At 38.4% G+C, this 13,043-nt stretch overlaps 1 protein-coding gene across 1 annotated transcript; it reads left to right on the forward strand.

Annotated features, from left to right (window-relative positions):
* The first annotated feature begins 456 nt into the window (after positions 1 to 456).
* Positions 457 to 12,292, forward strand: BDH2 (3-hydroxybutyrate dehydrogenase 2). Its single transcript, XM_069855554.1, has 10 exons — positions 457 to 514; positions 2,523 to 2,603; positions 4,106 to 4,184; positions 4,899 to 4,995; positions 5,512 to 5,620; positions 6,324 to 6,384; positions 7,105 to 7,218; positions 7,762 to 7,820; positions 8,528 to 8,620; positions 9,833 to 12,292. Exons 2-10 carry the CDS (start codon positions 2,532 to 2,534, stop codon positions 9,884 to 9,886), a joined length of 738 nt encoding a protein of 245 aa, XP_069711655.1. The 5' UTR covers positions 457 to 514; positions 2,523 to 2,531; the 3' UTR covers positions 9,887 to 12,292.
* The last annotated feature ends 751 nt before the right edge of the window (positions 12,293 to 13,043 follow it).

Consider the following 13,043-nt stretch of genomic DNA (forward strand, 5'->3'; position numbering starts at 1 on the left):
TTTGGAATTTGACAGCTTGTATTGCAAAAGAGGCACTGCTGATAGCAGAACTGGGAGGAGGGGCTGATGCACTTGAAGCCTTCTTTACTTCCTTTCTGCTTAGAAAGGCTATGGAATCTTTCTCTGGAGATGTGCAAAACCTGCCTCGATGTGTTCCTGTGCAACCTGCTGTAGGTGAACCTGCTTTAGCAAGGGGGTTATATCTAGAGGTCCCTCCAGCCCTGACCATTCTGTGATCCTGCTTGGAGAAAAACATGCCTGTGGCCTTTTTTTTTTTTTTAGCGAGAATCCTGCCGATTTCTTTGTCCCTTCCTGTGCTGGAGGAATCACACTTTTAAAATCCTGAGTTTCACTAGATGGCAGCATCTCATTCTTTCTACAGGAAATTACGTTTCTATAAAGAAATTTACCAGTTAGACTACAAATCCCAATAGGCACAGCAAAAAAAAAAAATTATTAAACTTCCTTTTGCACAAAGGTCGGTAAACGTAAGCTCCTTCTGCTCTCGTGTTGGGTAACTACAATATTTATTTTTAAATGCTTCATAGAATCAGTGTGGCAAATATTCATAAAAATTGATTGTTAGGTGATTTGGGGAAGTACTTGGACTGATCAGGACTTTTTTTTTTCCCCCACTGAAGTGATGTATGTGACAACAAACGAGAAGGAGCTTCTGCCTTGAGTGAGGACTTTAAGTTCATTTTTTAGATGCTTCGGACTTGCTGCAATTAGTAGAACTTTTACCAGAATCCTGTGTTTAAGGAGTTGCATTTTGCAAAGCTTGGTATATTTCATAGCCAACCTTCAGAGGCATCGTAAGAGGTGCCTTTTTACTACCCAACCCAAAAAGTGATTTTAAGGTATTGTACTTTCCCCTAATTAGAAGGTGAGTCTCACATACTATTTGCTGAGGAAACCGTTCTTTTGGTTTGTGCTTTGTTTCTTTCTTCCTCTGTGTCTGTGTCCGAGTTGGGGGTAGGGGGGCCTACAGTGAAGCACTTTGGTGTCTTCTGTCATGGTCCATAACTCAGTCTGACTTTACATAAAGTGCGATAATGTTTTTTATATTGGAACAGAAAGAATTTTTCTGTTAGACTGCTTTAGAAGACCAATTTGTTGAATCTCTAATCTTCAGCAAAACATTTATTTTGCTCCAATTTTTCTTGGGAACAGCTGCTGAGAAAACAGGATTTCTGTTCAAAATCAGAGAAAGGAATAACTGATTTAAGTTTTTTTCACTAAATTTGACTCAGTAATCCAAGTCACAGTATCAATTTGAGCATCTCTAGATGACAGCATTGATTGCTAATGTAGGGGAGATTATGGTATCTTTATCTTCTCAGTGAAGTACTCTGTATGTTGGATTCTTGTTTATATTTAAAGACTTCAGGTTCATGGGATGCCTTCCTACACTTGTAGCTACATAAACTTTGCTGTCTTGATTATAAAAGCGCAGAAAATTTTGCTTATTTGGAACCCAGTTAACAAACACTAAATATTGCACTCTGACTGGAACGTTTCTTGGGCAGTTGTTTGAATCATAGAATCTCTAGGTTGGAAAAGACCTCTGAGATCATCGAGTCCAACCATTCCTGTGTGCCACTAAACAATGTCCTTGAGTACCTCCTCTACCTATCTTTTAAATACCTCCAGGGATGGTAACTCAACCACCTCCCGGGGGAAAACCGTGCTATTAAGTCATTTACTCCTTAAATAACCAAAAATCCTACTTTTGAATTCATAACGTTGAGAGGGTGGCATTTGCTTTTGCTTGTTTGCCTGCAAGTTTCTATGCTGTGTTTCTTTAAACATAACGCAGCATTGTAAAGTGTCTGCTTGGGCAGAAGATGGCTTTATTTTGCCTTTTGGCTGCTACAGATGGAGGAAGGTGGAACCTCCTAGAGGTTCTCTACAGCTTGCCCCAAGCTCAGCAGTTCCCTGAGAGCAGGCAACACGAGAGAGGGAGAGACAGGGCAGATCTTCACTCCCTGCCACACTCCTACCTTGTTGGAGTTGGGAATCTGCTATGCTAGAAGTATCCTACGAAAATTCAGAGCAGACAGCAAGGCCGGGCTATTGTGTGGAATTTATTGCAGTCTAAGAAGTTGATGAGTTTATAGTTTGATAAGAATAGAAGACAGACCTTCTTTCTAAGAACACAATGGTGGAAATGCTAGATTACAAACTATTGTACTTCTATTATGTTTCATCTTGACCTTTTTTTTTCTTTTTCTGTTTAATGAAGAATAAAGTACCATTTCTATTATAGTAAAGCTTGGCTTTCAAGCTCCATTGATCTTTTTGTGGTCCTTCCTTATGGTTGAGGCAGCCCCTTGTCCCCTCAGAACCCTAGATGGCTGAGAGTCACACTACAGCCAAACAGGACAATCGGTGATATGACTTGATGGCAGAGATACTCTGAATCGTGTCTAGTTTTTTAAATACGTTTCCATCTGATTCCCAGGGAGTGTTGTTGGCTCATCTTTCTATTAAAGATTCTGTGATGTCTTTTGCCTGCACAGGTCAGCAGTATGGGTCGGCTTGATGGGAAGATCATATTGCTGTCTGCAGCAGCACAGGGGATTGGACGAGCGGCTGCCATAGTGAGTAGGAAAGTGCTTGTTCTCCTGTAGCTAAGCTAAGCTTGTTGAATGACACATGCAGCAAACAAGTTTTCAAATTACTGAACCACAGATGAAGCCAAAACTACCCATTGGAAAATTGAGGGAATAAAAGTCACTTTAATGTATCGTGCCTGCTTTCTTCCATTTGGATTTGTGGAAGTCTTCAGCTCTGACGGGTGACGTTAGACAAGGATGAGGGCAAGATCTGAAAACAGCTTCAACTGCTTTTCTAACAATATATGGTTGTAGTGTCTGTGCCTGTAATCCAATATCTCTACTGCTTTGTCCTGGGAGATGATAAAAGGAAATACTCCCTCTATCCTCCTTATAAGGCTGGATACTGCAAAGATCCCCTACAGCAGAGCCTTGTTTTATCTCCGTTAATAGCTGGCATAACCAAATCTATGTGACACTAACAGCACAGCTACAACATTGTTCATAGTGAGCAACTGTGAGAAATCCTTTACAAATTTTATTTAATTACTGTTAAACAGAACTCAACCTCTGTATTGACTTTCTGGTTAACTTTATTTCATTTTTGCTTGTTTTATCCTGCTTCTTCTGTCTTCCTTCTCCCATAGCAGATAGAGAAACTAGCAGAATAATCTCCATATCTCCGTAAGGTAATCAACAAGCCAGGAAAAACTCCTGTAAGTAAGATTTTTTGCCGGATTAGCAGTTTCTCGTACATGCAGTTAAGAGTGCAGAAAACGGCACTTACATTAAAACACTCAGTTAAATAAGTAGTTAGTTTTCCTGATGATTTAACTTTGTAAATATCCAATAAGCCACAGAAGGCTGGCATTTTTGATGCCACTATCCTCTTAAACTGCACTTGAGATACTTATTTTGAAGATTAGGTCTGAGATGTCAGAATACTTTTGACATGGAGGTTACTTTGTTAGCATAGTTGTTCATTTATCACAATGCAGAGGAAGCAGGTTTTGAAAGAAGCATCGAGAATGAAGGGATAGCTCTATTTAATTATCAAAGAAAACTCATGCTTCTTTTAATATTGCCCTAATCCAATTGTTTGGATGCAAAAGATTTTCATAAGTTTATACGTTCTTGTTCCTTTTTTTCTGACTTGTGCCTTTACATGTCAAATCCCGTAACTTCATTTAGATTCAATAACACAGACAATTCTAGGTCCACATGTTTGTAACGTGCTTGCTAGTGCACAGGCAACTAGTAAGTGAAATAATAATCCCAGTCATCTTAGCGTGGTTACTGTTCTTATACTTTATTTATGGGTTCTTACTTTAAGGAACAGATCCTGAATCTTTCTTGCATCATGTATATCTCAAGGATATGTGGTAAATGATGTCCTTTACATCCTGACATGCCCAGGATAAAAAATAAGAAATCGGCTCCCTTCAGCTAACTTTTGTTTCAAGCCAAAAAGGAAATGAGAAGAAAACAGATTTCCGGTAAGATCTGGAGAGTCTAAATAAACTGCGTGTCTTACTTGTATTCTTCAGGCTTTTGCTAAAGAAGGAGCCCAAGTCATTGCTACAGACATCAATGAGTCTAAACTGCAAGAACTGGAGAAATACCCAGGTAAATAACCTGCAGGAAGCATCAGTACAGCAAGTTTTGTTGTAGAGTGGCTGAAATATAGTTTGAGGATAGGGCAAACTTCAAAAGGCCAGGAAAAAATGGAAAATATCCAGACTAATTCTTTAAATGTTGGCATTGCTTTATTTTTTGTGGAATGGCAGAGATTTAGCATGTAAAATACTGCAACATCAGCATATCAAGCAGAATATTATTCCAGGCATGTGTAGTAACTTTGACTTTCTTGTGTCACAGAAGCAGTTGATTTCTGCTTCCCAGAATGGCACCTTTCAGTTACCTTTTGAGATCGCTAGGTTAGTTGTCAAACATATTGCTCTAAAAGGCATGGAATGCTTTTCTGTGATCACAAAACTAACATCCAGCTGTACAAAAAGTAGTTTTAGTGTCTTGCTGAGGAATGTGTTAAAAGGATAGCTGTACAGTAGAATTACTACATCTTCAGAAACCAATTCCACCAACTCTTGGTATTCCTGTTTGTACAAATGCTCAGGCCTGAAGGTTGCTTTCCTACTAGTTGTTGCACGAATTTCAGTGGAACTCTTGCTCAGTGAGTTTCCATGTTGTGGTGAACCACTGAGAAGGGGACTGTTCTGAAAAGCCACTAACTTGAATCATAGATGCAGTTCTCAGCACTTCAGAAAAACACACTGCTGATCCTTAGCCAAATACACTGAAATGAGTGCCATGTTTTTCTAGGCATTCGAGTACGGGTTCTGGATGTCACCAAAAAGGAGCAGATAGAAAATCTGGCCAAGGAGATTGAAAGGATTGATGTTCTCTGTAACATTGCAGGGTAACCAGCTGCTATTTGATCTTTCTCCTTTTTCCAGTTTTCCCCAGCCTTCACAAGTAATTTCTTTTACTTAAATGCATTTTATTTATTTTTTAAATGCATTTTGTATCTTTAATATAAATTGTCACATATTTTCATCAACACTGAAGTGTTTGGGTATAGTTGTGTTACCCAGGCCAAGACAGAATGGCTCTGGAATTTGTTATCCTTTCCCGACCCTGTGGGTGCCCTATACCGATGGCTTTGGCAATCCGGGCACAACAGTGAGCAAAGCTGAGGGCCTTCCAGTTCTCTATCACTTTTCATTTTCCTATTACCAAATATTTCACTGCATGATCGCATCTCTGTTTTGTCCTTGATACTCATCAGAAGAAAAGTGCTGTTGCTTGCGTTTTTATCCCTCTTTTTTCAGGGTTGTACGGTTTAGCTATTATGAAATAGCAATGGAAAAACATGCATAAAAAGTCATAGAAATGTAAACCACAGACAGTAATTCACTTAGTGCACTTATTCTAGGTTTGTTCATCATGGAACCATTCTGGAATGTGAAGAGCAAGACTGGAACTTCACTATGAACCTCAACGTTCGCAGCATGTATCTAATGATCAAGACATTCCTTCCTAAGGTAACTGTTGCCCATGATTTTCAGTAACCGCTGCATTGTGTATAAAGTGTGAGAGGTCTAAGTTGTTGGCACTGGACTGCCAGCACAAAGTTTGACACAGAAAGGCAAGTATGCTGCTTTGTATAGAGGAGGCCCTTAGATTCCAGTACCTGAAGGGGCTACAAGAAAACTGGGGAGGGATGGTTTACAAAGGCTTGTAGTGATAGGACTAGGGGCAATGGGTATAAAATGGAGAGGGGCAGATTTAGACTAGACATAAGGCCTTTGTGAACAGTCCCTCCCCAGCTTTCTTGTAGCCTGTTTCAGATACTGAAAGGTCACTATAAAGTCTCCTCTCAGAGTCTTCTGTTCAACAGGCTGGACAACCCCAACTCTCTCAGCCTGTCCTCATATAGAAGTTGCTCCAGCCCTCTGATCATCTTTGTAGCCCTCCACTGGACCCATTCCAACAGCTCCACTTCCTTCTTATGTTGTGGATTCCAGTTTTATGATTCTAAGAGAACCTATTGGAATTTCAGGTTCTGCTTTACTACTTGAGTCAATAGATCAAAAAGAGATCGGCACCTATTCATGCCAAATAAACCTTGTTACCCTCTGTGTCAGTTGCATGCAGGATAGTTCTGCAGGTTGTTACGGGCTATTCTGCTGGACCTGCAGATGACAAAATAGTTTGCATTTGAATAACACAAGTATTCTTTTGCAGATGCTTAAACAGAAATCTGGAAATATTATAAACATGTCTTCTGTGGCATCCAGTATTAAAGGTTGGTAGCTTGCTGGAGAGTTCCTTATGTAAATCTGTAAAATGATGAGAATGAAAAATCAGTGTTACACAACTTTGAATTTAGAAGATATTGCTAATTCTGTGGAAGGATGAATACATCATCGAATCATAGAATCACCAGGTTGGAAAAGACCCATCGGATCATCAAGTCCAACCATACCTATCAAATACTAAACCATGCCCCTCAAACTCATACATATGTGCAAGGACACAGGTGAAAAATTGCAGAAATACTAAGTTTCTTGCCTTTGTGTGTATGCATCTGTCCTGGATATTTTGCAGCATCCTTTTTACTGGTTTGTGTTAACTAAAAAGGAATTACTTGCAGTGATACTGTTACATACATTCTTCAGAGAAACAATGACAAAATGGCAGTTGCATAAGCAGTGTAGCTACGCTTGCCAAGGAAACCTGATGATGACTAACAGATGGGGCTCTGCTCTTCCTAAATCGTGATTTTATTAACTTTCCTAGACTACTTCTCAAATTTATACTATTGAAAGGTTGCGTGCTTTACTCAGGTGTGTGCCTGAGTCAAATTCTGACAGTCGGCATTCTACTTAGCCCATCCTTACACAGGTACTGCAACTGCTGCAGGAAATTCTGGAGTCCAGAAGCAAGTGCATATTGAACAAATGTGGCTGTTTTGTTGGGGTTTTTTTTATGTTTCTACACTGCTTTCACGTCGACCTTCTGTTAGGAGTTGTGAACAGATGTGTCTATAGTACTTCAAAGGCAGCAGTTATTGGTCTAACAAAGTCTGTGGCTGCTGATTTCATTGAACAAGGCATCAGATGCAACTGCATATGTCCTGGTAAGTGTTCTTACATTATTTTGTAAACTAGGAGCAGGTGCTAGAAAGTCTGAATTAGTTTGACATTATGAGCAGAGAACAGATTTGCAAGTGGCAACTAAAGTTACCAGCCATCAAAAGAAAAAAACAGCACACGCTTGGAATGCTTCAGAGATTTAAAAAAGGAAAGTTGTTACCTTTATAGTAACGCTGGATTTTCAGTCTGTTAACCCAGCATACACGCATAATATATGCATTACACAGAATTTTTATGTTTGTTTTCAAGGACATAGTCTGGAGGGTAGAAGCAGGCAAGGGCTAGCTAATAGGCTAGTCATTGTTTGACTATCTGAAAAGTATTGAATCTAATTCTTGTAAGTCTTGCCTTTTACCAAAATGTAGAGTCCTATGCTATAATTTATATTTTTGCAGTCTTTTCCTTGAGTCATATTATGAAGTTACACATATATGTTAAGACATGCAAACAGAACTAGTGAACTGCATTTTGGTTTTGTCATGATTGTTGTAGTTGATTTTTAATATTGAATTTAAAATTTTGCTTAGGAACTGTTGACACACCATCTTTACAGGAAAGAATCCAAGCCCAGCCTAATCCAGAAAAGGTGAGAAAGTAGTTTATTAGTTTGATCACATGTGTGCATGTATTTAACTCCCTTTTAAAAACATAATCAAAACAAAGCAGCATTTCTGCCCAGATTCAAGAATGTTCCCTGTTTCGGAGTAACAATGATAACATAACGATAGTGTTTCCTCTTATAGTTCAGTCAGTTTGTATTCAAGACAGAAGCCTTAAAAATGCCTCAGAAAGATACTTTACTTAGTGAATGCAAAGGGTTTGTTATCTGTGGAACTATTTGTAAGCATCGGTTACACTATCTGGTGCAAAAGTAAAAGATATTTTCTACTTTGTCATGTGGCAGCCACTAACTAATGGAAAACCATGATAGAAGGCATTGTGACCTATGCAAAATTATTTGGGATCCTTAACCATACTGACTAGATAACTGTGAGCCCTCATTTGAAAGGCCTGGGAATATCTGTCACCAAAGGAAGAAGGACTTACGTTGGCTTTATTCTGCAACCAGAGATTTAGGTCCAGTCTCCTCCTATTTTTTCAACCTGAAGTTTTTACCACTGTTAATCTTCCAATTCTTTTTTCTAGCATTAATTCCTTATCCAGTGTACTGAAGTAAGTTAGCACTTAGGACCTGTTTCCAGTCTTATTTTATACATGTTGGGCTAATTGGATTAAAATAATTGGGGGGGGGATGTTAATATACCAAATGCTCTTATGCTATTCTGTATCTAGGCATTGAAAGACTTTCTAGCTAGACAGAAGACTGGTAGGATGGCTACTGCTGAAGAAGTGGCCAATCTCTTTGTGTACTTGGCCTCTGATGAAGTAAGTACGAAATTATTAAATTCCCCGTTGCAGAATTGCATGTTATTTTGCTGAATCGCAATAGAGAGTATTTGTTTTAGGAGCACTTCTATTGTCTTTGAGGTGGATGATTACAAAGATGAAACACTGATCTTTTACTGAGTTCAATCTGTGATATAGAAGTACTCAATATTGATGGTGATCGTTAAGGCATTAGGTATTTGGCGCTGTAGCCGGGTGGTTTCATCCTGTCTGAGGAAACTGACTGACCCCAGGTCACCGTATATGACAGGGGAAGTGGCCTTGTCTGCTTTTCCAAGTTTGCATCATGGCTAGGTCATGTTTTAAGGAGGTAGAATTAGGAATCATCACCTACTTTGCTACTCGAGCAAGTATTTGTGTAGAACTACTGCAGATTTTAGGTCAGAGGGCTTAATGTTCAGAGTGAATCTACCCTTTCCGCCTAAGAAAAGCAATAGACTCACTGAGACACCGACCAAACTGTTACGACCACTGCAAATACCACCAACAGTAACGAGCACACGTCAAGGTTATTTCAGATGTCGTAAACTTACTATTAATCTAAAATTGAATTGGATTCCTGGACTTGCCCAGCAGTCCCACTGAGCGTACCAGAATAATTTAATCAAATTAATTCAGTCTTAAATGTTGTTACCTATCAGTAATCTGGATTTCACTTTCATCTTAGCTTTAGTGTTTCTCTAAAGCTACTGATTTTTTTCCAGTCTGTTTATTACAGTTTTCAACTATAAGTAGATAGAATTCCAGTTTTTCAGTATATTCCAGTATGCTTCAGTACTGGCATACAGAGTGTGTCAACAGCTCGGCTGCTTACACCTTTCTCCCCATATAAATTTTCAGTTGGGGCCTCTTATAATAACTGAACAGATTCTGCTCAGCTAACAGAGCTAATAATATCATAGTGCGAGTTATTATTCCTGTAGGTGAGATATCTGAAGCCTGTGATTTATGTGAATTTATACACTTAGAATGCACTCTCATCTTACTGCTTCTAATAATACTTTTGCTGCACTCCCCTGAGTAAGCTGAAAGGCTTTCATTTCTAATTTTTTTATATTCTATTTATTCAGATATTTTTGTAAACAAAAAAAGTGTTTGTATAACTAGTGTTTTGACTTGGAAAAATTGTTTCCCTGTATTTGTTAGCCATGAATAATTACTTAATTACTGTTTCTTTTGATCTACTTTCAGTCTGCCTACATGACTGGTAATAAACTAATCATCGATGGAGGATGGAGCTTGTGATTGACCCTACCTGCAAATGGAAATTCATGCTATGAAAGGCAAAAAGTGAGAATCATGATTCTCGATTAAGATAGCTTGCAGAGCTTTAGATCACTCACATGATATCTCTCAAAACAATTCTGGTGCATTTTTACTGCTATACTACCTCTTTCTAGATTGTTCTTACTGATTCACTTTTTCATAAACATTGAAAGTCTGGAGTAAAACGTACTTCGTGTGGCTCTATTATGTGATAAATCAAAAGTATGAACAAATAAAAATTTAACATTTAATATTTAAGAGGGTAAAGAATATTATTTAAGGTACAAAATCTTAGTGAAAGGATTTAAATACTACCTTTATTCTCATCCTGCAAAGTGTTTGTAATTTAAATATTCACAATTGGATTTCCTGCTGGCATTGACAGACTATCTAGAGAAAACTGAGCGACTACTTTTAAATCAGACAAACAGATCCTGAACTAAGTGCAATTGAAACGGAACAAAGGAGAAATAATAGCAGATTTGAACTTTTGAATAATTTTGTTATTGGTAATAGATGTTTCCACATTAGGGAAAATACTAGTTGTAAAGTGTACTTGAAAGCACATTCTGCTTCACTAATTACTTTGTGTTCTCTACTGTTACTAGCAAATTGTTTTATAACTGTAGTATCTGGAGAAAAACATTCTAAATTAATGAAAAGAATACGTCCCAATCCTGACAACACTTACAGACCCAAAGGGGCAGTCAGTGCAACAGTCAAACACGCTCTAGATAGGTAGTGTAAGTGTATGAGCATCTGAAACATCCAGCATATCTAGTGAAAAGTCAGTGTATGAGCTACAGATTTTGTCACTGTAGACAGAGCTGATACATTCCTCCTCAAAAGGATGTGCTAATATTGGACAAAAATTCTCAAATTTGTATGCCAGGTGCCAGGTTTTGGTATACTGTGGCTTGATTCTCAACCATGAATGCAGTTCATGCTAAAACACAAGGCTAAGTTTCTTTGAAAAGGGCTGTCTCTACAAGAGTTTGTGTTGATGTTTTTATTCTGATAGCACATGGTAGCTTTGATTTATGAATCAAAAATCTGTTGTTATAATGTCTCGTACTCTGAAAAAACCATAGATCCTCACCCAGACAGATAAGGCAATAAATAACCTGAATCCCAAAACTATTTTTTTGCTAACATACAGCTAAAATTAACATGAATGACATGGCCTGACTGCCTATAAATATGGTTACCATAAAAAAAGCCTGCACACAGCTCCATATAGCTAGTTTGTGAATGAAGCTGTATGTAATTTCATATATATTCATATATTTTAAATATGTGTATATGGGAGGAGGAATTAAAGAATAAACACTACTGTGTATAAATTGATCAGTAATCAGAAAGCACAGGGGAAAGTGACCATATTTTGTGCATGTTTCTGTAGTAGCTGCCGTGTTTTTTAAATTATGATTTAAGCTTTTTAATATTAACTGAAACATTGATATAAATTATTTGATTTCAAAGATAATGTCTAGTTAAAATTGAGCTTATTATTTGTGAAAGTTACATTTACTTACAATTTTAAAATGAGAAAGCATTGTGGATTTTGGCTTCCTCAGGCTCACTATAGGTTTAATTTTTGCCCTTAATCATGGTTGGAGCATTCTGATCTTGTGTAGTTTGTTTAGGGAGAGGTGGGGAAGGAGAATGTAATGTTTCAGTAAAGTGACACTGGCAGTCAAGCAGGATCAGGTTCAGGCAGAAATCTGGAGTTACCCAAAACTGCTCCACCAATACTGTTTCTATGTTTTCGGACTTTAATATGAAGGACAAAGTCCTTCTTCAGTAGTACATGCAGAAGTACTTTGAAAAGAGAATCTCCCCACTGCAGTAATATTGGAAACTTGCACTTAAAGTATAATTAAGAGTCTGAGAAAATTTTTTTTATTGCATCTTGAACTTCATTAGTTAGCATTTCTACGCTCGTCGGTATTTATAATACATAGATGCTACTCAAATGTTTTTTTGTCAAAGCGCTCCTGCAAGAAAACAGGATGCAGTTGGCTTTTTCCATTGCACTAAAAGCACAAAGATATGGCTTTTTCAGTGGTAGTGTGAGAAGCTGGTGGGCCAAAAAAACCCAAACAAAATAAAAAATAGTGGAGCTTGCTGTCTCTTGCCTTATTGGCAGTGCCTTTCATGGATGTGTTAACAATTACAACTCTGAAATGTGTTCTAATGTCTAGAGATTTTCCAGCTGGAATTATTAAAGGAGAATGCTTCTTAATGCTCTTGTGACCTCTTAATTCCCTGGTCAGTTTTCATGGAACTGGGTAATTCTGTTTCTTTTCCTTCCACTCCAGTAATAACATAAAGAGGATTATTTGACTCTTCAGATTCTAGGTCAAACTTTTGCTTGGAGGGGAGAGGGAAAGAGACTTCCCTGATTCAGAGTCCTTCTGGAAAATTTAATCTGATCAAAGTGCTTTTTAACCTCAGATTTTTAGTCCGCTTAATCCTATGTAAGGCTCCTAGGAGCACAGCAGCAACGTTGCATTTGAATCTGCTTTCACATGCACCCAGTATAGCTTGAAAATGAGTTTGAGAGTGAAGGTCTGTCTCATTCCTTCATGTGCACTTACAGATGATGTGGGCACACTTGATTCTGCCCATCACAGGGGGGTTGGAACTCTTTAAGGTCCCTTCCAAGCCAAGCTATTCTATGATTCTTCTTCAAGAAGTTGAAATGTCTTGATGGGAACACCACAAATATGCATTTTTTGTTTTGTTTGTTTGGTTTGTTTTAATTCTACTGCCTGCCCCAATGCATTTGCTTTGCGTGCACCTGGAATGGAATCATCTAGAGATACTTATCCTTTATTACAGTACCTAACCTCCATCTGCCCTGCTACAGCCTAAGAGGTTTGAGCGTGGCTTCCTCCATCCTCTCCCACAGTTGTGGGAGAGGCAGCAGAGCAAGAGAGCCTTTTAATGGGTACAGGTTACAGTGAAATGACACGGGAAGTGGAGTGGTGGCCGTGATAGAGACGGTTGTGTTTCCCTCTCAGCTCTAGATCTCCTGGGTGCGACGGGCTTAGGTCTGGTCCATTGCTCAGAGCACCCTGACACCTCTTTAACAGCTCAGATTGTAGCTGAAGGAAGGAATAAATCATTATGT

This window comes from Phaenicophaeus curvirostris, chromosome 4 (assembly GCF_032191515.1).
Source record: "Phaenicophaeus curvirostris isolate KB17595 chromosome 4, BPBGC_Pcur_1.0, whole genome shotgun sequence".
Lineage (NCBI taxonomy): Eukaryota > Metazoa > Chordata > Aves > Cuculiformes > Cuculidae > Phaenicophaeus > Phaenicophaeus curvirostris.

Excerpts from the sequence above, each read along its gene's own strand:
- BDH2 (XM_069855554.1), top strand. The coding sequence starts at position 2,532 with ATGGGTCGGCTTGATGGGAAGATCATATTGCTGTCTGCAGCAGCACAG. Across the intron at positions 4,996-5,511 it reads GTTCTCTGTAACATTGCAGG|GTTTGTTCATCATGGAACCA; the intron begins GTAACCAGCTGC and ends CACTTATTCTAG. Across the intron at positions 5,621-6,323 it reads TCAAGACATTCCTTCCTAAG|ATGCTTAAACAGAAATCTGG; the intron begins GTAACTGTTGCC and ends ATTCTTTTGCAG.